Genomic DNA, 24726 nt, shown 5'->3' on the forward strand with positions numbered 1-24726 from the left:
AAGGTGGACAGGATTTATTGTGTGGGGTGCCCTGATGAACACCCAGTGTCTGCAGCAGGCCCAGCGTTTGCAGGCTCCAGTGGCCTGGAGTTTGGGAAGAAGAGAAGTAATTCTAAATTCCTTGTCTGTGCCCTTTCTCACCGAAACCCAGGGAAAGCCCCAAAGCATTGACGCTGAGCATATTTGGTTTGGTGGCTGAACATTAGGCATGTTAGGTGTCCCATTCTTGTAATTTAGTATTTTAGAGTTATCTTTTATTCTATTAATAATTAATACAGGACTGTGCCACCTTAGTTGTATTTAACTGGATGGCCTCATCTTGTAGACATAACCTGTAAATATAATACGCTTTTCTGAATAGCATCAATGAAATGAGATGTCAGCTTAGAATACAGAGAACATGGCAGAAGGCTTTTATTTTGTTTTTAAAGATTTATTTATTATTTATTTATTTATTTGAGAGAGAGAGAGAGAATGTGAGCAAGGGGAGGGGCAGAGGATTCTGAAGGAGAGAGAATCCCAAGCAGAGTGTGTTGGAGCCCCATGTGGAGCTGGATCCCTGGACCCTGAGATCATGACCTGGGCCAAAATCAAGAGTCAGACACTTAACTCACTGAACCACTTGGGTGCGTCTGCAGAAGGGTTTTGTTTTGTTTTGTTTTGTTTTTTTAAGATTTTTATTTATTTATTTGACAGAGAGAGATCACAAGTAGGCAGAGAGGCAGGCAGAGAGAGAGATAGGGAAGCGGGCTCCCTGCTGAGCCGAGAGCCCAATGAGGGGCTCAATCCCAGGACCCTGAGATGATGATCTGAGCCGAAGGCAGACACTTTAACCCACTGAGCCACCCAGGCGCCCCAGCAGAAGCTTTTAAATAAGGCATGGTCCAGGGCTTAAGTTGGGGGTGTTCTAGAATCTAGAGGCTTACAGAACCTTTTTAAATTAATGGTTACACATGGAAGACAAAGTAACACTTTCATAACCGGAGGCTCCTGAATCTAACTTCCTAAAAGGCTATTTTGCCCCTGGGGCTCCTATTCTATATATTTACTTGTCCGTGAATATATATGAATTACATTTAATCTACAAATTATGGGAGCAGTTAGTTTCCTTGAAGTGGAAAAGGGTTATATTTACAAAAGGGAGAAGTCAAAAGTGCTGATATACTTAAATAGAAGGAGAACTGTCTACAGACAGCTCGGAATCAAAATCCTCACAGGCTGTTTTGTTTCTTCTTTTGGACTTATTTGCCCAGCAGACCCTTTGAAGGCTTATTCTTACGTAACTCCCTTTTCTTTCCAATGAGTATCAATGTTCACCATCCTGTCTTCTTGGACTTGGCCATGAGATGTCGGGTTGAGCTTTGCTGAAAGAAAATGACCGGGGTCTAGATAGGTATGAAGCATTGTCCCTGGTAGGAAGAAATCTATGTCATACATGTTCATATTCTAACATATTGTGGACGGATTTGTAAGCGAGCATTAAAGGTTTAGGAAATGGCCTTATCTAAAAAATAATATTTTCTCACTTGTATTATTTTCCTTAGCACAGCATGATACTCATACTATCCTTCCTGGTGTGTGTCTGTGTACAAAAATGAGTGCCCGTCAACAATCTGGAAATCTAGAGTTGGCATTTCTGTTTAAAAACCATTGAATAGGGGCACCTGGGTGGCTCAGTGTGTTAAGCCGCTGCCTTCGGCTCGGGTCATGATCTCAGGGTCCTGGGATCGAGTCCCGCATCGGGCTCTCTGCTTAGCAGGGAGCCTGCTTCCTCCTCTCTCTCTCTCTCTCTCTCTGCCTGCGTCTCTGCCTACTTGTGATCTCTCTCTGTCAAATAAATAAATAAAATCTTAAAAAAAAAAATAAATAAATAAAATAAAAACCATTGAATAGCCTGAGAATTGCTAACCATGGCAGCTCTGTAGGCAGATGTTAGGTTGAGAAGGATCAATGCCGTTTAAAAACAAAAAGTTCTCTTTTTTTCTTTTTTAAGGTTTTATTTATTTATTTATTTATTTATTTGTCAGAGAGAGAGAGCAGAGGCAGGCAGAGTGGCAGGCAGAGGCAGAAGGAGAAGCAGGCTCCCTGCCAAGCAAAGGGCCCAGTGTAGGACTGGATCCCAGGATGCTGAGATCATGACCCAAGGAAGGCAGCTGCTTAACAGACTGAGCCACCCAGGCGCCCCTAAAAACAAAAAGTTCTTATTTGATAATCACTCCTGGCCATTTGTTAGCTAACACACACTTTCTGTGATTTGTACTTACTTCATGCATTCCAGACGCTACGGGGGTTTGAGCGCTGAGCACTGACATTTCCTATTTCAAAAAATTAAAGAAAAAACCTTGGGTTATTATAGCAAAATAATATTCTCTTCCTTGAGAAGGTCCTTGAATCAACTGAACAGGACATCCAGATTGTATAGTTACATTCTGATGCAATTTAACAGAAGACTTCTTGCTACATTGTATGCAAGAATTTGATTTTTTGTTTGTTTTCTCTAAGGGGACCTTTATTAAAAAGCCTGGTGGCCAGTCTATCTTGATTCCGAGAATCACCTCACCTTTTACTTGCTATCAGCCCTTTGGATGCTTCCAGAAGGATGCCAGGAGAAAAGAAAAGAAAAACCATTGTAAACATTTTGTCAAATCAGTGAATTGATTAAAAAATAGTTTATGTTGAACAGCACAACTAAATGCCCAAATCACACTACTTTTCATATAAAGAAACATCCGAACACTAACAGGGACTAGTTAAAAAAAAAAAATCTGTTATATAGAATTTTTTGTTAACAAGATTTATTGAAACCAGATCAGTAAAGCTCTGTTAGGCCAGGCCATCCTTTGGGACCTGGAAATATCTTTGTTATAAAGGACCGGATGTACTGGTGCTAATCATTAAAACAGGATGCTACCAGCATAAGATTTATCAGAACCAGCAAGCAAACGGCACCTGGAGAAGACAGTCTTAACATTTCACGTAAAGGTCCGCAGGCTACGTTTTGCTTACCTGTTTGGCTGAGCCTGTCATGTGCCTAAGAGGCAGGAGGAGGGAAACCTACATCTGCAGGCTCTCTCTGTTCCAAAATAAACATAAGCAATCACAGGGAAAAAAGTGAGGCTGTGATCGAGTACTTGGGGTCAGTTTCTGTGACATCTGTACGAAGTAAAATGCAGGTCCAAGTGAGTATTAGTTCAGTGGAGTTCAGTAGTATGTAAGAAATTTCACTGTGTCCCGAGTAGCAACCTGCAGGCCTTTAATTCCATTTCTTAAAATAATAATAATACGGTATTAATAATAGAATAATGTTTTCTGAAATGGAGCAACACATTACTCGATCAGTACTAAGAAGTCAGCAGTCCTCCGTCACAGGGGAAATTGATTTTTCCTTCCCTTTCAGAAGAGGAGTTGGAGTGTTTACTTGTGCTGGAACATTCCCTTTAACTTTCAAAGGCTGCACGTTCTTACATACGTCTCTGGAGGAACAGTTAAAAAGCAAAAAAAAAAAAAGTGAAGACCTTTTAATATTTAATATTTTATCTTATGTAAATCATGGGACCGTGTGTTCACTTGTCTGGAAAAACAAAATGAAATTTCTGTGACCATAAAAAGAAAAAAAAGTACCCTCTTGGTTTTTTGTTCTTTGTTTGAAATCTTTTCTGCCTTTTCAGGGAGCATTTGTGAATTAATGTAAATGAAGCTTGGCCCTCTGGTGTCTGAAAATTCCAGGTTTGGGGGGGCCTTTTTGTCAGACCAGACGAAACCTTTTAGGCAGTCATGTGTTAAAGGCAGAATTTTGGAAGATCAACAGGAAAAGAAGACAAAGAGCTGGTTTTCTTCTGAAAGACTTTTTTAGTAACATAAACATTAGTGTAGATTGCTATCTTTAAAAAGATGACAATGTTATTTTCTTGCTTGGTGTTGAAAGTTGATTAATCTAAGGCAGCAGTCTATAAGTCACAGTTCCGAGTCCACTGATGTCATTACTTTGCATTTACATAAATGGTTTTACTACTACAACTCAAAGCAAGCTTAGCTTTAAATCATTATTAGAGCATTTGATCATTTGGCATATGTTTTCCTGCAATTTTTTAATTGGCCTCTTGAAAGAAAACAGCTGCCAGTAATCACATAGAGTAAGCGAAATGGATTTGCTGAGACTCTTAGATAATTAGTAAGAAATACTCGGAGAGTGGTGTTTGAAATAGTCAACATTTGGAATATAACTGATATAACCTCATGCTATCTTTAATACCCCAAATTTGCAAATGTCCCTATTGGAAACTTACTAGAAAAGTCATCAGTTAAGTTTGAAACCCATCTGTCAGCTCAAAGAAGAGTTTCTGTGGGAATAATTTAAATTTATATAATTCTATATATTATTTCACAAAAAGAGAGCGGGAGAAAGAGAAAGGGGTGTGTGCTGTTTTTCCCATGATTTAATGGAGAAGCAGCTGGAATCTTTCAGGCAGGCAAGACCTTTTGAAAGGAACAGAATCTGTGAAAACTTGAAGCAAAATGTTCAAGGAAAAGTTATACATTGTTACAGAAGTCTTTGTTTTTGCATAAAAATCCATTTTACTGAGTTTTTCAAGTGTGTAATTCATATTTTCTGAGCGTAGAAAAGTATTCAGATAGGGTATTTTGCAGGGTGATAGCCTTCAAATCCTATGGGAATGGTTTAGATATAAAGTAAGGAGATTTTGTATTATGACAGCTGTCTCTTTTGTGAAGCCTTTATGTAATGTCAGTATCATATTTCGTGTTGACTTTGTGAATAACACAGCGGCTCATGGCTTTAACACTATGTCAATTTTTCAAAATTAAGATTCCCACTCTAAAGGGTGATGTAACAAATTGCTTCTTCTTGTGCTATTTGAGTAAGATTATGGTCTTCAATTATAGACTTAGAAAAAAATTTAAAAACTTGTTTTGAATGTTACAAGTTTACAACTATGTTAGAAACTCACAAAATGTTGTGTATCACCCTAGGAAACCAAACTCACCAATGAAGAAAAAAATCTTTACTGAGATAAATTAACACTTAGCATCAGAAATAAAACCACATAATTCATAAATGTTTGTAATTTTGCCCCTCTGTACAGTGTGGCCTGTTTATCCATGATCCATGCCCAGAATCTAGAATCCCATGCTGGAGAAGTCCCAGGTGGGTGCCCAGGTGCTTCCCTTTTCTGCAAATGGTCACACTATTGCCAAGAGAAGCTTTACAGACAACATCCCAGCTACCAGCTTTGCGAGCCCTCCCTGCTACACCACCCCCACAAAAAGTAGGTGACAGGGAGGCGATCAGCAAGTGTCTGGCAACATGAACTTGAACTTGTTTCACAAAATAAAGAAGAGGGAGAAATGAGAATGAAAGAAAGGAATAGTTTCCTGCATTTTTTAAAGATTTTAGAGAGAGAAAGAGCAGGAGCAGGGGGAGAGGCAGATGGAGAAGGAGAGGCAGACTCTCCACTGAACGGGGACACTGTGATCATGATCTTAGCCAAAGGCAGATGTTTAGCAGACTGAGCCACCCAGTTGCCCCTGCTGTATGGCTTTTAAAGATCAACAAAGAAGAAAAAATACGTAGCTTTCCTTAGTAATCCAGCTCAGAGTTTTCTAGGTTCATTGTACCATGGAATAAAGTTGTCGAGACCAACAGTGCATGTCTGAAACTTTAGTCCCTGTGTTTCCAAATTCAGAAATGTGTAGGTTTTAGACAGGTGATCTGGGGAATTCCTGCACACCGTGTCGGGGTCTGGGATGGCACCTGGAGCCTCATCTCTTACTGTGCCGGCACCAGAACATGGATGGATAATCGCACCAAGTAGAACAGAGAAAGGTCACACATTGCCTCATGTGAAAAGTTTACATTTGCCTCCAAGTGGGTTAAGAAATGTTTCTTAGAGCTTTTCAGTTTGGGAATTGTGGATCACGAGGAACTGTAATACTCTTTTACTTATGAAATCCATCTTGCTGGGGAGCTTGACTTTCGTGATGGGCTCATAAAACTTGGAGGCATTAGTGTGACGCTAGCATCGTGTTGCTTTTTCTGGATTTCAGGGAAGTGCTCTCTGCTATACTGGTTTGACATTCTGGGTTTAATGCCCTTTAGTGTTTGAGAATTGTGTGTGTCAGAACCCCTGCAGGATTCTGCCGCACTAAGCGTGTTCTCTTGGCCCCAGATTTGTCCCGCAAATTATGCATGTCTTGTTTAACCCAAGGAGAATCTCCTGAAAAAGCATTTCCTCATTTTTTGAAAGAAAACAAAACTGTGTAGATTTTGCTAATTTGCTCTGCAACTTAATTTCTGCTTCCTTGGCTTTATGGTGTCTTAGTTAAATTTGTCATTGCTGTTATTCACGGCAAATTCCCCGTCTGATGTTTCCTATCTTAGAAATTTTTCTTAGTAAATCATTCAAACTTCCTATGTTTGATGACCAGTATAAGTGGTAGAAGAGAGACACATCATCTCAAAAACCCCTAAACCAAAGACTGGCGCAGCATCGGGAGTCCACTTTTTTGCTGGTAACGTTAATAACTACCTAAAAGTTTCTAATAGAAGCCGGTTAATGGGGGCACCTGCATAGGTCGGTTGGTTAAGTGTCTGCCTTCAGCTCAGGTCAGCCCCACATTGGGCTCCCTGCTCGGTAGGGAGTCTGCTTCTCCCTCTCCCTCTGCCTGCCCCTCTGCCTGCTTGTACTTACCCCCACCCTGTCAATAAATAAACAAAATCTTAAAAAAAAAAATCTCGTTAATGTTAAAAATAAAAAAAAATCTGTTTTATTCTCAGTTTAGTAAATGACTCTAAGTTAGCATTTATCTTCTAAGTTAGCATTTATCAGGTGCACTGAACTCTGGGGGAGACGTCCAAGTAAGTAGAAGACCCTGAAAGAGGAAGCTGAGAACTTCTAGCATATTCATTAGGTTTTAGCGTCTCACGCCTCTGGAGATGGGGCAGCCAGGTCTCCCATCAGGGCAACTGTGTGATAATGCGGCCACAGAGCAGGGCCAGATCATTCCACAGGGCTGACCCCCTCTAAGTTAGTGCAGATGTTTACAGACAGCAGAAAGGCAAATAGAACATTTCTACATAGTTGTCCTCTGGGAAGGATTAAGAGCCATGGATCCCTTCCAAAATGTAATGGATTTGGACGCTCTTCACGCCTTAGTGATTTCTCGTTCTATTTGTCTGTGTAACCTTGCCCTGGGGGAGAGCTGGGGAAGCCACTGCAGGCTCCAGTGAGGAAGTCAAGCCTGTGATTGTCATCGGGGAAACTTGTTTGCCAACAAACTAGTGTTTGGTGGGTAAGACAATCTCTTCCTCCTTGAGCTCCTTCCTTCCACAAATAGACTCTAAGTAGGATGAGTGTGAGTAAACCCAAACTCCAGCTTCAGCTTTGCTGCTTCTCCCACTGCTTCAGCCAGTAAAATTCATCCCCGAAGAGTGCTTTTCCGATATTTACAGAGACTCAAATCTCAGGGTGCTTGTTGTTAAACAGGGGAGAGGTAAGACCCAGAGATTCATCATTGTGGGCTCTCCAGAGTCTGGCGAACTGAATATTTGCTTACACTGTGCCTTTAAAGCGTGTGAGTAAAAATTCCAAACCCTGCTTGGGAATTGAACGGCCCTGAGCATGGGGAGCTTCGCTGTTTGAAATCCTCCAGTGGCTGACCATAGCCTACTGGGTGCGTTTGAACTCCCTGAGCCTGGTTTGAAAGGTCCTCACAGTTTGTGCCTCCTCTGCCTTTCGGTTGGCCTTTTCTCCCCTCAGCTCTACCCCTCCCCCAACTCCAATCCATCTTTCTGGCTCAGTGCACCTGCTGCCACACTCTGCTGCATCCGACCGAGGAGAAAATTATATTCCCGTCCTTTTCTTCCTGCACACGCTGCCCTAAAGCTTGCTCTTCCCCAAGAGCCCAGGGTCTTTCTTTCCTCTGAGCTACTGAATTCGTTGTTTGAGTCAACGCAATGAAACGCTGCTCTGGTATTCAGTTATCTTTCTGTTTGCACATCATGCCTGCCTGCCTACGCGTGAGCACCTCTCGGATGAGGACTGTGGTCTGTCATGTTCGCACCCCTACGCTACCATCCATGGAGCGGGGGCTCCCCAGCTACCTTCAGCTTCTTAATGATTGGTAAATCCTTGCCTTAACACCTAGGTGATAACAGTTGAAATACTTGGATTTATTGATTCAAACAGTAGCAAGCTGAGCCTTCTGGCGGGTTGGTTCTAAGCCAGGACTCACAACAGTGCCGACACACCGTTTCTCACTCCACTTGGGAAACACCCTTTCCGAGAACGGCTGTGTCATCAGCCAACACCCGTGTGTCTCCTTGTCACCATGTTGATGAACTCAGAGTGTTGGAGTGGTTTTGCCTCGTGGCATGTGGCATCCAGAGAGGAGCTGCTGATTCGTTGGTGAGGACGGCTTTTCCGGCCGGTGGGTCATTGTGGAGGGTGATCAGTGAGTGAGCAGCGTGAGTGTTGGGGTGTTTGCTGTCCAGATGTGGCAGGCGCTGCCCATCTGTGACTGTGCTGCTCCTTCCTTCATCTCTGCTCACCAAGCTCCTAATTCATTGCTCTTCTGATGTTATTGCCCAGCGTCCCAGTGACTAAACTCTGCTTTGCTTTGTGTGAGGTGCACAAAAGTTAGAACCAAGGATCAAGGCAGGCTCCGTGGGGTGCGCGTCTGCTAGCCTTGCAGGGGCCATGAGATGCTTCCTGGACCTCTAAATACCAAAACCATCCCAAGGAGGAGGCCAGTGATTGCCTCTGCAGGTAAAGAGTGGGTACAAACAGCAAATGCACTGGCCCAGCAGGGCCGGAGGGCTGCTGACTGTGCCGAGAGGAGTCGAGGCTCTGAAGAGCCCTGGTTGAAACCCAGAGGAGTTTTTAGTATCCTTCAAACCTGTGAGTCTGTGGGGAAAGTATCGCTCAAACATGTGAGTCTGTGGGGAAAAGGATTTCTGGTGCCAGGACCTCCTACAAGGACCAGATAATTCCTTCCCGCTCTCAGAGTCATTTCCAGGCCTTGTCAAAAGCGAAAGTTATTTATTTGTCCTATTTTGGACAACAGTTTTCAATGTGTGGTCAGTCCAAGCAACGAAAACCAGCGTTGTGTGTCAGCGAGGAAAACAGCTCTCAAGGAGAAGTGGTCCATTCTCGGAGGGCTTTGAGCCCCTGATGGATCCCTAGGAGCTCCCTCTGAGAGCTTAAGGGACCCTGGTGACCCTTTTCCTCCCAAATTTTTGTTGTCGGGGGCACTGGGTCCATGTCCCACTCTGTGTACCGGCCACCTGTGAGTGCTCTGCTCTGCCCTGTTCCGTGCCCCAGAGGGGAGGGCCGCTGGGCTCTGCACCCTGTGTGTCCTCTTTCCTCTTTATTAAATAAACTGATTAAAAGGGAGCACCCCTTCTTCCCTCCCACTTTTCATTCAAAGAGAGCAGATGTGGGATGTCTCGGCCAAGGCTCCTGGGTCGGGTCAGATCCCAGAGCACGGCAGCTTTCTCGGATGGAGGGCGAGCCATTCCTTGGCATTGTCTCTGTCCTCTTTCTTTCTTCCAGCAATGAGGTGGTGAGGAGTGACTTGAAGAAGCTGCCAGCGCTTCCCACTCAAGCCCTGAAGGAGCACCCTTCCCTGGCCTACTGGTAAGCTGCACCCTCTCCACACACCCCTCCGCAGTGAGCCCGCAGGGGGCTCGGGGTTGCCGAGGGTCAAGCTGGACCCCAGCCCAACTGACTCCATCTTGTCTGAGCTGCTTGGGCCTTGGTCAAACCATTTCCCGCACGTATTTAGACACCATGGTTTGCGTGAGACCTCCTTTTTCTATTTTCTTTAACAAGAGAAAAAAAAAAACTTCTAAAATTTCACTTTGGATGGTTTGCCTCCTTGGAGACCCTTTCATGTGCTGCTCGAGTTTCGTTCTGGAATCCTTGTCATTTGATGACAGGATGTGTGAGGTTTTGAGATGTGGGAGAACTATGGGTTTTTTTTTTTTTTCCTTCACAGAAGAGAGAGATTGATTCTTTGATATTTCCCACAGCGTTTCACATCTCCTGATTTGGCTGCCATGTAACATTATGCCCTAGTTCATCTGTCAGGCCCTGAATTACTGATTCTGACCAAAAGGGGCATGCGAAAGGGTCCCAGCTTGCGGTTCTGGTCACAGCGGAGTGGGGCCTGCATTGCTGGGTAGTGTGTGCAAATAGTGCCGTGTGCACGGGCCCTGGCCACCGTCTCCTGACACCCAGAAGGCCCTGTCCCCATGTCCCTTCTGCCTCCCTCACAGCAAGTGTTGACTGCTTTTATGAACAATAACAGTAAAACAAAAATCACAGGACAGGTCAATCCCGATCAATTGTACCATGTGACTCTTCTAAGCACTTCTTTACTCTGCTTAACAAAATGTATGGATTACTAACACGTCGTCATGTGTGGACACGTTTGCAGTTGGCACGCTCATGGCTTGGCCACGCACGTGACTCTGAGAGAACCTTTGGCTGGGATGGGGCATGCTTTGATGCAGAGGGTATTAGCCCAGTGAGACTCCAGTCCAGAAGTCGTTTCTTCTCAAGAGACCACAGGTTGGGTCAGTGGGAGCAGAAATGATGAAGACAACTCCTGGGGCAGAGAGCTCCCTCCAGGCTGCTGGCATCTCCTCCTCCCCCAATCCACCCCCCACCCCCACCAATCTCATCTCTCTGAGCTGGTTTTTGCCATTGGTCCTTTGCTAACATAGATGTCGATATATCATAACTTTGTATAATGAATCTGCCCTCCAGAACAGACTCTGTTTAACCTGAGACTGTGCATGTGTCTGCTCGCCTCCTTCCAGCTTGGCTGTCTGCATGTGGGAACACCAACAGATGACACTCCTGCTCCCTTATTCCTGGAGCCCTGTTGCCCTCTCCCGGTCCCATGTGCTCCCTGGGCCTCATCTTCCCTGTCCCACCCCCTCCCTCCCAGCTGGTCATGTTTAGGGAACTAGTAGTGAAAGAGCTAGACACAAGAATATGACTCTGAGACCAGTAGTTCCTCCAAGAAGGAGATGTATTTGCCATCTAGGGGCTCTGACGTTGCTGGGTTGTTTGGGGTCAAGGTCACTTTTAGCCTAAACCAGCCCTCAACCATGTCCTCATTCAGTTGTTGCCAGACTTTCTACACCCTGTGCTTACCTGCTCCTTCTCTCTCAGTGTCCCTCTCTCTCCCTGCCTCCCTCTCTCTCCTCTCTTTCTGGATTTCTCTTTAATGATCTCTGCAGTCGGCTCCTTGCTCACATGTTGTTACTATTACAGAAATGCCTTCCTTCGTGTTCCTGTCTTCTCCTGTGTCAACACGAACATCTTCATCTTTACCCACATCTGTACCTATCTTGCCAGAGCATTCCTCCGTCTCTCTGACCTGGCTGGCACCTTCTCTGTGCCTCATTTAGACCCAGAGACACCCACGCCACCGTGTACACATCACAGAGAGGATGCAGAAATGGGGAGGGGGGCCATTTTTGAAGCGGGTGCCCCCAGGCCCCACAGCCCAGCTACATACAGGCAAGCCAGCAGTGTGGACCTTCCCGTTGATTCCTTGCTAAAAAACACCTTATTTCACTGTGGTTGGCTAGTCGTAGTTTGCTTTCGTACTCCAACTTACTTATTTGGATTTTTAGAAAAGCAGAGATTTCAGGAAGAGATGAATGATGTTCATGGTTCATAGAGCTGGCAGCCAAACATGTTCAAAGACGTCCCTCGGCCCCAGCTCATGCATCTCAGCGATTAACATGACCCCTTGGTGGAGCAGACGCTCACTCGCCCTGGCATCACAGTTTCTATCCAGCTGCCTGCAGCCCTGATCATCCCCGAAAGGAGGACACGGATTTGCAGTTCCTCCGGGTCTCCCGCTCTTGCTGGCCTTCTCGGATGTAGCAGACAACCGTCAGGCCGGAATAAGCCATAGGGCACCCATGCACACTAGTGACCACCTCCAGAGCGAGGCAGTGGGTTTGAGAATCCCAGCCACGTTTCTGAACAGTGGGGTAATGACAGCTCAGCAAGGCTTGAATTACTTCCCTGCTGCCTCAATTTCCCATCTATAAAACAGAATTAACCCTACCAGCCCAATCCAGACTGTGATTAAGAGCAGAAGTAAGAAGTCACATGACACAATTAACAAATAGTGAAAGGTACATAGTAATGCTGAGTAACTATGAAGTAATCCTTTCTGCTAATTTTCCCCAAGCGTGTAACAAGCTTGGACTTCCACTCCATGGGACTTCCCAATCTGGAGACATATGAGGAGGCAGAGGTTAGAAATATGTGCCCAGGGCCATGGAACAGAGCAGTATGAGGGCTCTGACCCGGATTCTCTCCAGGGCCGAGCTGGCAAATGCTGGACTCCCCAGCCCCCACACCACCCAGAGCGGCTTTGCAGAGACACCAGTCTTTACTCCAAAGTCACTGCCCACTGCAGGAGATGGCTCCTCCAAGATGGGAAACTGTATCATCATCCCCATGTTTCCTCTTAATCCCCCATGCATTTCCTGGGCTCCTTGCCTGCAGAGAGATGATCTCACTGAACGACTATGGCTATGGCGAGTCATAGTCAGCCTTAATCACCTGTCTTTTTCCTTCATGCACCACAGTATCCTCCAATTAGTGTTTTTGGGATTCTATTTACTCTGGTTGGTGCTTTTTTTTTTTTTTTAATAGTTTTTCCTTGGGGCCCCTCCCGCAGCTCTGGGGTAGCTGGGAAACTTGGCAAATCGCGCGGACTGGAGCCATCTCGTAAATTCCAGAGGAAGAAGGGGCAGGGCTGGGGGCAGGGCGGGTTCACAGTTGGCAATGCATGTGTAATCACAGCACGGGCCCACAGCGTTTCAGGGCGTTTCATGGCTCAAAGAAGTGGGGAAAGCAGAGGAAGGAGAAGCTAGATATCGTGCCCTCACCGATGGCCTCGGGCAGCAGGAGACCCGGGGAGCTGTGGGGCTGGCAGAGCCCTGCAGCTGTCGGGTGCTGAGAAGACACTTAGTCGGGAAGCTGTGGAACAGCTGCTTGCAGGTGTTTTCTGACATTCATTGTTCTGAGCCTCTTCTGTGTTCACAGCCACAGCACTACATTGATTTTGATCTCCCCAGCCCAGCCCCAGGGTCCTCCCTCCCAGAGTTCGAAGGGAAGCGGCTCAGATCTACCCTGAGTTGCTTGAGCTTGGATCCAAGAGCTGACCTCACAGAATGCTAGATCCTGTCTGTGGTGGGAAACATGCCACGGCAGCCGTTGATTCAGTGAGTGAGAGTGAACAAGCTAGGCAAGCAAGCCCTGGAATGTCTCGACGTGCCCCCAAAGGTCTGGTGGGGTGGGGTCCTCCCTGGGCAGGACGCTGCTGGAGAATTCTCTCAGGAGGGGGCTTTCTCACACTCTGAGAAGAGCGTCCAGGGTTGCCCGGCAGCCGAGGAGAAACAGAGCTGCCTTTGCGCCTTTCTGAAGAGAAGGTGTCCAGAGCCCATCCGAGTGACTCTCCAACGAGAGCAGGGCTCCTGTAGCTTGCCAGTTCTTCTTCTGGGTGTTTGTAAGGACACTCGCTTATGACAAGTCAGATGATCAAAAACACACACACAGATTTCAGAGAACTAAAATGAAGAGACAGCCATTAAAGATTAAGATAATAACTGGAAAATCAGTAAATGACCCCCAAGTAGTAGTAGTTAGTGAACATACAGGACACTTTACTCCCAAGAAATGGCCTTTCTTTTTTCCTTTATTTTTCTTAAATGTTTTTTTAAAGATTTTATTTATTTGAGAGAGAGAGCACGAGATGGGAGAAGGTCAGAGGGAGAAGCAGACTCCCCATAGAGCTGGGAGCCCCTTGTGGGACTCGATCCCGGTACTTCGGGATCATGACCTGAGCTGAAGGCAGTTGCTTAACCAACTGAGCCACCCAAGTGCCCTCTTTTCTCCTTTAAAAAAAAAAAAAAAATGGTTGGCAGGAAAAGCTTTCGATCAGCTCTGGGATACTAAATAAGAGATGATGAAGGCCAACCAGGGAGGTGTCTGGGGTCCTTCCCTAGAGCTGCGTCCTGTCCTAGCGGTCCTGGCCTGAGGTAAGGGAGGCGTCAGACAGAAGGTGGAGAAATGGGGCTCCTGGTGGTGTGGCCAGGTCACAGAGGCCCAGTCTTTTGAACTTGACTCTTTACCAGGTGGGATGTGCATCCCCTGTGACTCCCCAGATTGGTTCTTTTCTTCCAAAGACAGCAGCCATAGCCTCCTGGGCACCAGAGTCACCTCCCAGAGTCTCTTCATGCCCTCTGCCCTGTCAAAGAATGGTTTGGCTGGCCAGTGTCTCCTAAGGCACGAGCTGGTCTCTTGTTTTAGAAGGAAGACTTCAGGAGATCAAGGAGTTCCCAGCTCACTTCTGGTAGCTGGCGTGTTTCCCAGTACTTCTCTGGGCCTTTTATTGTCTCATGGTTTGTGTTAGCCAGGCCTAGATTCCAGAACTTTCCCATCCTCCTTGGAAGCCCTCAGCCCTGACCACTGATTCATGATAGGGAAGCCGTGGGCATTCTGTTGAAGTCAACATCTGCGCAGGCCGTGTGCACATTGGGCAGTGAGGAAGGCCATGAAGACATGTGGGCATTTAGCCAGAGCCTCCCCCCAATCCCCCGCCGGGCAGTCTACCTCCTGTCCCCAGTCTGTGCCCCTCTCCAGTGACTCGCGTGCTCACTGCTGCTTCCTCACCTCCCATGGTAGCATTTCTTGCAAGGAGCTGACCCCAAGGGAACCTGTAGCCCGAGGCACCTCACAGGTTGAGTTCAGAAATGCCACGCAGGACAAATCATTTCTCCAGGAGCTGTTGGCTCCTTGGAGCTCCTCTTGAGATGGCTCAGGCTCGGAAGAAGTATCTCTTAGCAGGGTGCTGGCCAGTGATCTAGGGACCATATATAACAGAGTGTTTGTCTTATAATTCTAGCGAGGATCGAGTAATTGAACACTACAAGAAACTGAATGGCCAGACCAGAGGTCAAGCAATTGTAAAGTAAGTGGCCCGTCCCAGTGCCCGTGAGGTTGTGTTTGTGTGTGTTCACATAGCATGTGTCACGGCTGTTCAATTCTGCTTGCAAAGACCAATCTTGGGGCGGGGGTGATGGTCCAGGGTCGTTTTCAAGTAAATCTTCACTCTTGAGAGTTTTGTCATACGCACACACACGTAATGGTTCCAGTTCTGCCAAATAACCACCCTCGTGTGTGTCTCTGTCTCTCTTCCCAGCTACATGAGCATCGTGGAGTCTCTCCCGACCTACGGCGTTCACTATTACGCAGTGAAGGTAAGTGCCAAGACTCCCCCACCCCCAAAAAATACTAGTCCCTCTCACTTTTTTCCTGAAGATGGTGGGGGGCTGGGGGTGGTGTGTGGTGGAGGCCTAGGTCAGGATGATTATGTGCCGGGGGAGTCCTCCATGTAGGAAGTCCTCCACGTAGGAGGAATTGATGCAATTTCTCTTCAAAACTCATGTTCCCTCCTGTAAAGTGGGTATAATCAATTGCCACTACCTTTTATACTCAGAAGAACCCTGGGAGGTCAGGACTTCAGAACTCGAGGCGATTCCATGTAAAAGCAACGCACTGTAGGGAATAAAAATGTTAGGCAGCATCCACAGTGTTTTTCTTGGTGGTCAGATGCTACGCAGGCAATTTTGGAGGAGGGCTGGCATGAAAGACTGACAGAGCGAGTACATGGCTATTTAAGAAGACAGATCTTGTTGTCTTAAATATTGTGAAGTCCAGTGGAACGTGGACCCTCTCCCAAGCTCGCTTTAATTTTATCCATAATGCCTCTTCCTGGGATCCCTTCCCTGAACTCCTAGATAACGAGGTGCTGGTGGGCCTTATCGGTGATGAGAAAGCATGGTTTTCCTCCCTTCACTGACCCCACCATGAAAAAGTATAAGTCCTGGCCCAGAGTCCAGCCACAAAGAGGGGACAGCACTCCTGAATGCAAGACACTTCCCCCAGCCAACCTGAGATTCTCTTGCTCATTGGCCATTTTCTTTCCCCATGTTTTCATCCAGCTGTATTTTTCATTCCTTTGGGCCAGAACGTGTTCCGTGTTTCATGTATCGTGGTGTCATTCACGGCAGCCCGCACAACACTTTGCGGGTCCTTGGTACATGTCAAATGCCTGTATGTCCCACCAACCTGCAGCCTTCTGGTAGCCCAGACTGTGTGTCGCCTTCTGTTCCATGTTGCTGGAACCCGTCGTAGACGCTCAGTAGGTATTTACTGAGCGAGTGTTTATTGAGAGTTGAACCAGGTGGTTGGAGGTACACTCCCGCAACGGGAACAAACGTCAGAACTCGACTTATGGAGCCCAGTTATGAGGCAGACGCTGGGACACCCGTTGTGTTACAAGAGGCCTTTCACAGAAGTCAGCCAGCTAGTCTGTGTCTCAGGGGCATGTGTGGCAAACGGGTCTGCTTTCTAGAGAGCGAAGGAGGAATGGCCTGGACTAGGTTCTCTCCTTCACCGTTTGATCATCATTTGATCTCACCTCTGTCTCTCAGACTTAGAGAGATTATGAGATTTGCCTCTCCAGCTTCCCCCACCAGAGTCTCCCAGATGCTGGAGGACAGTCCGGGTGAGTGTTAGACTGTAGACAGTCTAACACTGCTAAATCTTTGAGCAGAGACTCCATCCGGTCTTCTACTTGGGTAAACCCGTGTCCCTTCTCTGTCAGCCCCGGAGCCTGACAGAAAGATAGCTTCTGATATATATGCTCTCTGCCTTACAAAAAAACTTGAGAAACAGGCTCTTTTGCAGTCTGTGAGAGCAGAACAGACTCTGTGATGGTCAGAGCGCCAGAAGCGTGTGTGTGTTTGGCTCGGAATCCTCAGGCCTCCACAACTGCACTCCTACTTACTGGGAGAAAGAACACAGGAGTCCAAGCAAGCCCGCACCTGCCATCTCCAGCCTCGCCGGTCAGAGGCCTCGTGATTTCACAGAGGCTGTGTTCTGTGGCATGGTGGCCGCCCGCACCTGCCCCCCGGAGTTGCGGTGGCCTTGAATCCCCGCCTTGGGTTGCTCTCCGGAACTGTTGCAGGACACACAGACACTTTCCAGAGACAGACGTTTTAAACCTTTAAAAAAATTTGTAGGAAATCCTATACCCTAAAACTTTTCTGAAAATTCCAAATGTATTTCCTTGCCCTTTCTTATCTTTGTGCCGACCTTGAGATAACTCTTGAGTATTTGCAAAACATGAAGCCAATTTTGAGTTGTTAAGACAACTTCAGTGGGGTGACCTAAGTTATTTAAGGGTGTGGCAATTAGGACAAATGTAGGGGAAGGCTGCTTCCTATGCCCACTGGGCTCCTAGTGTGTGGGAGCTCTAATTAACATCTCAGAGTCTTCCCTGCCTGAATGTAGGATCCCAGTTTATAATCTGGTGGCAAGAGGTCTCTGTTAAAGGAATAAAGAGAGGGACTTTGTGTTTCTAATTCGGGTCTCAGAAGGTCTAAGCTTGGATTTTGCTACTTCTGTCTGACAGCATGAGTCACTCAGTCCAGCAGATCTCTTAAGGTGAACAGGACCACATGGTGGTGTCTGCCATTAGCCTACTGGATGGATAGCATGGGTTCTGAGTAGAGCAGGGTAAACCCTTTGCTTTGACTTTTTTTTTTTAAGATGTTACTTATTTATTTTTGTGAGAGAGAGAGAATGCGTGCACAAGCACAAGCAGAAATGGTGGGGGGCAGGGCAGAGGGAGAAACAGACTCCCTCCTGAGCCAGGGAGCCTAACTCAGAACCCATCCCAGGACCCTGGGATCATGACGTGAGCCGAAGGCAGACGCTTAACTGACTGAGTAACCCAGGTGCCCCTGCTTTGACTTTTATGTCTTTTAAACTGGAGGAATCTTAAATGCATATCATCGAGTGAAAGAAGCCAAGGTGGAAAGCGTACATACTGTAGGGTTCCAAGGAGTGGAATGGTTCTGCCAGAACCTGGCGGCGGCGGGGCGGGGAGGGGGGGGTTGGGGAGAAGAAGGGGCAGATAGGCAGAGCACAGGATTTTTAGGGCAGCGAAGCTCCTCCACGTGGTATTATAATGACAGACATCATTATGCATTTGTCCAAACTCACGGAGGATTCAACACCAAGAATGAACCCTAATGTGAACTTCGGATGACCATGATGTATCAATGTAGGTTCATCAGGTTATAACAAATGTTCCTCTCTGGTGGGGATGTTGATCCTGGGGGAGACCCTGCAGGTATGGGGGCAGGACAGTGTGGGACATCTCTGTACCTCCCTCTCCATTTTCCTGTGAACCTGAACATCAGACTTCTCCTTAAAAAAAAAAAAAAAAAAAAAAAAAAAAGAATAAATAAGGTCTTTAAAAAGGGTTTTAGAGGAGTTGCCTTCTTTACGGTCCCTTCCAGCTCTGATAGTTGACGACAGTTTTTCTGCTCAGGTCATTTTATTTGAATGCTCTCAGGTATTCTGTTTTGGTGAAACCTGGAGTCTTAGAAGGAGGACAAAGAACAAGGCATTTGTCACTTATTCATAAAGGAAGGACCACGGTGGGCTCCTGGTTACGAACAGAGCTGGGTCCCCACCCCAGGGCACCTTCCATGGCATCTGTTCACATATCTGAGCGTCAGTTGATGATGGGACACATCTGTTAAGGTGAAAAAGAGAGAGGTGGCCTCCATCCATATGAAGGGATTTGCATTTTCCTGAGCCCAGAGGCCTTCCCTTGTTTTCCATGTGTGTTCTCCCGCCCTGTATTTACCCGTACTCTTTTCCGTGCCCTAGGACAAGCAGGGGATACCATGGTGGCTGGGACTGAGCTACAAAGGAATCTTCCAGTATGACTACCATGATAAAGTGAAGCCGCGGAAGGTAAGCATGCTCTCCTCTGTGGGCAGATGGCTCGCGGAGAGAAGTGAGTAAAAATATGACACTGTGCAGCCTCAGGGCCTCCGGGCTCACCAATCCCCTGCAAATCTGAGTGTATACAGATTACTCCGCAGTCGTCCAGTCTGAGTTCCCCGGGTAAATATTTTTTCTCCCGGTAACTAGGGAAACCTGAACTGTTATAATTATTTAAGGTAAGAAAACTGGCCCAGCTCTCCCAAAGGAGATGGGCAAAAGGGCTTTGAGGGACTGTCCTGTTCCTTCGTTTCCTGGCTGGGGAAGGTGGGGGCTCCGTGCACTTGGGAAAGGGAGGGAATATATCTCTTCTGTCCTGAGGCCAATGTGAGCTTTCCCGAAGCTTGTCGGTGTGCTTCATTAGTTTTTGTTTGTTTTGGTTTTGGTGGCGGGGAGCTAAAAAAAGAAATTGTAGGTCAAAACAGGGTGAAAATAAAGAAGAGTCAGGGGCATTCCTGCAAATCGGATAAATAGTTTATGGCATATTAGAAGTGATCAGAAATCTGGGAAAAATAAGGTCATTTGCCAAAAAGAAAGGGAAGCAGAACCACGTTTGCAAAGCCATCGTAAACGCAAAACAGAACATTTGAAGGGGACACAGTGCTTGACTTTTCTCTGTTTTCATTTACACACATTTTTCAGACCAGAACAAATTGAAAAATTATAATGGAAAAATGTCTCTGGGCTAGAGCTGTCATTCAGATCCTCTGGCAGAGAATAATGGAGAGACGGTATGCAGTTCAAGCCCCGAAATACATATTAAAAGTCTATCAAAACCACACTTGCTGTAGGAGAGGGAAAGCAATATTGGACCATTATGTCATTCTGGATCACTTTCCAAGCTTCTTTATCCACGAACGGGATGGAAATCCATATTACATATCTGAGCTTATGGTAGGCTATCTGCTTAGCATCTGCCTTAGCCAGCTGCTTTATTAAAATGATAGGGGGAGAAAATGGTCCTTTTCTGGGGAGGATTTTCACTCCGTTGATCAGTAAGTCAGTTAAGTTCAAAGAAAAGATCCTGAGCAAGTGAACGGGGCGTTCTCCCTTGGGAACAATTCACCTGGGCATCCAAGGACATGTGGTTCGGTGGCTAAATCCCAAACCTCTCCAGTTTTCTCTATATGCTGTAAGACCTGCACTGGGTCCTGTGTGATTTGGTTTCTCTGTGTTTTTCTCGGTCACAGGGTCTGTGCTGCTTCCACACTGTCTCTTTCTTTCAGTTTCCCCTCTGCCTCTTTCCCACTTGGCCTTTGTAAGTTTCTGTGCTTTTTTTTTTTCCCTTGCATGGTCTCTTCCCTCCCTCCTCCTTTGGACATCCACTCTCCTCTCTTTGGAACCTGGCTGACCTTTTTTCCTGCTTGCAAGAGCCAAGAACCCTCCTAGATCCTCTCGCAAAACCCTGGTCCCAATCCCTCCAGTTCCTGATCACCCACCCTGGTGGAAGACCAAGGCGGATGTGCATAGTTCCCAGTGAACAGAGTTCTAATGCAGCAGTAGCATTCTGCTCTCCCTCTGGGGGTGAAAAAGACATGCTGACATGTATTCTTGGGCATTCAGTTTCATTTATTAATAAGTGTGAGCTGGTTTCATTTCTCTAATTGAGGTGCTAATGAAGATTGCAGAATTAATGAGATAGCACCCAATAGATGGGAAACGTAGGGCACAACACATGGTAGGGATGCCATCAATTGTTGCGGTCCCTCGGGACTCTGACAGGCTTCAGGATCGGGAAAAGTACGAAGCCAGAAGGGTGGGCAATCAGCCACTGACTGAGAGGGTCAGCCATTGACAGACTCATTTGTTGATTTTATCCAGGTCAGCAAAATAAAAATGTTAAAAGGTCAGGATATTTATTCAGAGCATTGGCTGTATTCAAACCGAGTTGTTACGCAAAGTAACTGATGCTTCTGTGGCCTCTGAGGAAGTAGTTATGAGTTCGTGGGGAGCAGAGGGAGAGGGAGAAGCAGACTCCCCACTGAGCCTGGAGCCCGACCCCAGGACTTAGATTTTGACCCCAGCCAAAGGCAAACTCCCAACCAGCTGAGCCACCCAAGCACCCCAGTAGTTGAGATTCTTGAATCTATTACTAACTGAGGGACAATAAAACCACCAAAGTCACCGTTCATTTGCTCATTCAGAAAAATATTTATTGAATACTCGTTATGTGCCAAGTTGAGCAGAAGGTGCAGAGGTAGAAGGCCTGGCCGGGTCGTCAGGAAGTGAGGTGTATAATTGTGTTGGTGTCCCCAAGTGCTCTAAGAGAGGTCTGCGTGGGGGTCGATGAAGAATTGAAGGAGAGTCACTGGGCTTAAGGAGGAAAGAAAAGTCTTCCTAGGCAGCAGAGTGGGAGCAGGAGGAACTGGGTGGGCGGGCATGCCAGAGTGCATGGAAGCCTCAGGAAGGAGAGCAGCGTGCCAGGTGGAGAAGCACACAGCTCCTCTGGGCTTGGAAGCAAGAGGCAGAGGAGGCCAGCCAGAGAGGAGAGTGACAAGGCCCCACTGGGCAGCTTGGGGAGCCCTGAAGGCACTGTGAAGAGGGTTTCATCTTTGAGACAGTAAGAGCCACCAAACATTGGACGTGGAGGAGCAGCAGGATGGCAGTCTCACTGTCCTAGAAGCATCGGTCTGGCAGTGTGTGGAGGATGAGCTGGAGAAATACAGGACAGAACCTGCAAACTGGGACGTAATTATGGTGGCATAGGCCAGAACTGGTGGGGGCCCAGGGTCTCAGTAATAGGGTGATGTTTAGAAGGTAGGTGAGATTGATCTGTTGTGTGGTCGAGACAGTGGCCGTCAGAGCAGGAGGGCATTTGGAATGCCTCCCAGCCAGAGCATGGGATATAAGGGCAGTTTAGGACCTGCAGAGTTTGAGGCGTGTTGGGACATCTGGGTTGTTGTGAGAGGTAAGCAGTTCGGTATCCAGTGGGAGCTCCGGAGTGTGAAGAATTTCCAAAAGCATAGCTGAACCAGAGACTGAATGGGTACATGAATGGGAGAGACTCTTGACACAACAGAGAAATTTCTAGTAGCTGTGAACAGACTTCAGCTGGGTTTCCCACCATGACATTCACTGTGGCACAGACCAGGTGGTGCAGCCCTGAACCCGATGTCATCTGGGGAGTCCTCTTTAAGAAATTAATGAGCAGTCTGCCCGTGAAATAAGAAAAGGCGTTTGCAAGGGCTGGACGAGGAAGAGATGTCTGAGTTTCATTAGCCGGAGGAGTATTCTTGTCTGCAAAGATGCGGGGTGGAGCCCACAGGAAACCAGACCTAACCCGGAGCCATGGTAGGAACGCAGCAGGGAACTCTTCCCTCTCCTCACTCCCAGCATCAAGGTCGGAAGAGGACGTCTGTTCCGCTGCCTGCCGAAGCGGAGTGACACAGAAAGTGCCCAAACTCAGTCTCCAGAGTTCCGGACAGGTGCTGCTTTGTCTCCGTGAATATTGGAAACTCACAGGGAACTGACCATGCGGGGGCCACAGAGACTCGTGACTGTCTCTGAGCGGCCATTTCCCCATTCCCCCCAGGCCTGCTGGAGTCAGGACCCCTGGAGTTAGGACTTGCAGTCCTCTGCACTTCCTGGCCCAGCTCTGGGAAGGTCAGCCAGCTTGGCAGGTGTGTCTGGCAGTGCCTCCGTGGAGAGCCCAGGCTCAAGGCAGGGCCAGCTCCTTGGAAGGGTAGCCTTCCAGCAGCACCACCACTCCTGCTCAGGGCCCAGGCGGAGCTCCACCACGGTGGGCCCCCAGCGCTGCTCAGGAGACAGGGAGTGGCGCCCAGTTCTGCGCACCTGGAGGCCCTTCTGTAGCAAGAGCTGCACGTCCAGCCGGGGCAGAGCTAGCCGACACTCTGACCCAGTTCCAGCAGCTCTATTACACGCAGCGCTTTTCTAAGAGCCAACATTCAAGTAGAGGCAGTGACAGGCTGAGCCTGCTGCCTTTTCTTCGGAGGGCCCGGAGGCATCCTCTGGTATGCATCAGCAAACCATCAACACAGCCGGAGGAACTCAGAAGTTGCCTGTGAGAACGCATTCAAGTGTTTCCATGTGATCCACCGAAAAGGAGGGCGGCGGGTAGCTGATCTCTGTCCAGAAATGGGCGGGACCCTGGCTCATTCTAGCCACTCTGTTGGGTGCGCTTTGCCATTGTGATCACAGAGTCTCCCTACATTGCTTAATTGTCACTCTGAGGCTCTGGTGGCTTTGGGGGACTTGGAGTAAAGCAGAGTCCCTCACAGGTGGAGGAGAGAGAACATGGAAGTCCTTTCCTAATGACACGCTCCTACTGCCACCCAAGCCTTCTAACAGATGGGCTCCGGCTTGCAATGCACAACCCCCAACCCAAGCCGCTCCTGTTTATCAGGAGAAAACCCGCTTCTTTGTCCTCAGGGCGCATGTGTCAGGAGCAGCTGAACACGCGGGGACACCTGAAAATGGTGTTTTGGCTTTTGTGTATGTTCAGAAGTTCAAAGCCAACTTCAGAAGTATTTTTTTTTTTATTTTTAAGATGTTACTTATTTTGAGAGTGAGAGCACACACGTGAGTGGGGGACAGAGAGGCAGAGGGAGATAAGCTCCAGCAGACTCCCTGCTGAGCATCTGTCCCAGGACCCCGAGATCACGGCCTGCGCCGAAGCCAAGAGTTAGAGGCTCAACCGACTGCACCACCCAGGTTGCCCACAGAAGTATTTTAGAACTGCATCTGCAGAAGAATAGCCCACCAAAAACTTAAAAATCCACAAAAAGAATGAAATCAAAATAGGAATCTACACTACATACACGTATCCGAGAACATGAGCCCTTGCCTGCACGCATGAGTTCCTTTGAGAAGCTTAGGGAGCACCCTAAACAGTATCCAAGGCTACGGATCCACATCTGTGATAAACTCTCAAATACTCCGCTACGTCCTCAGCAAATCCTTCTGCTTCTCCCCTTTCCCCAGCCACGTGTGGTTCCCTCCCACCCTGTGCCCACCTCCCCACACTTGAACTCCAGGATGTTCCTATGCAATACTGTGTGACTCTTGGAAATCTCCCTCTGGTTGCCTCAGCTCGCCTATCTCCTCCTCTCCTCTCTCCTTATGGTTGGACAGTTCTCATACACCGTCGAGAGCTTGGTTTGCATGTACTGGAACCCCAGTGTCCATGCATCTGCCTGTGTGGCTTTGGCCACACAAGGGAAGGAGGGTCACAGTGGTCCGGAAATAGAATCTTGCAGCTGCAGAGATTATCTTAGCACATTTGCTCCTAGCTACCACAGTCCATTTTCACACGTGCACGCCTATGGAGCAAGGGAGCGCTGCCTAAGGACAAGGTTCTTGCTCTCAGAAGTTAGCTCCATCCTCCTGGCCTTGGGGAAGAAAGAAACATGGACCAGTCTTGAAGGGTGCTTGAAGTCAGTCTTGAGCTTCGTCTTAGTTTGCATTTACAGCTGAACAAAGAGGCCTAAGCCATCAAAAGAAGACTGAGTGCCAGCTGTGTAAAGGGACTCTTGGTGGTGACGGTGATGGTGGTGACGTGATGACATGCTATGGACGTCACTCAAATGAAAATTATGTGGCAGATCTCGAGGAGGTGTTGGTTATTAACTCTCATGAAACTGTGTCACACGGGGCAGAGATGAATAGACTAGAAGAAATCTGTCCCATAGGGTTCTTTTTGAGGAGAACCTTGCATTCCTTAGAGCAAAACTGAGAAAGTCTGAAAGCCTGATCTCTGGGACCACCAGTCCCTTCCTGGAAGTGCGAGGGCCAGAGGTGTTGGGATACCAGGGTGTCCCACACTCAGGACTCTGCTCCCACTCGGTGCCAC

At 47.5% G+C, this 24726-nt stretch overlaps 1 protein-coding gene across 1 annotated transcript in view; it reads left to right on the forward strand.

Moving 5' to 3' along the window:
• Positions 1-24726, forward strand: part of FRMD4A (FERM domain containing 4A) — a 607134-nt gene that overhangs the window by 502438 nt on the left and 79970 nt on the right. The window contains 4 exon segments of the mRNA XM_059404285.1: positions 9570-9653; positions 14959-15024; positions 15256-15313; positions 18801-18887. Of these exon segments, the coding sequence (XP_059260268.1) occupies positions 9570-9653; positions 14959-15024; positions 15256-15313; positions 18801-18887 (295 nt within the window).

The sequence above is a fragment of the Mustela nigripes genome, chromosome 6, assembly GCF_022355385.1.
Source record: "Mustela nigripes isolate SB6536 chromosome 6, MUSNIG.SB6536, whole genome shotgun sequence".
In the NCBI taxonomy this organism is placed as follows: Eukaryota; Metazoa; Chordata; class Mammalia; order Carnivora; family Mustelidae; genus Mustela; species Mustela nigripes.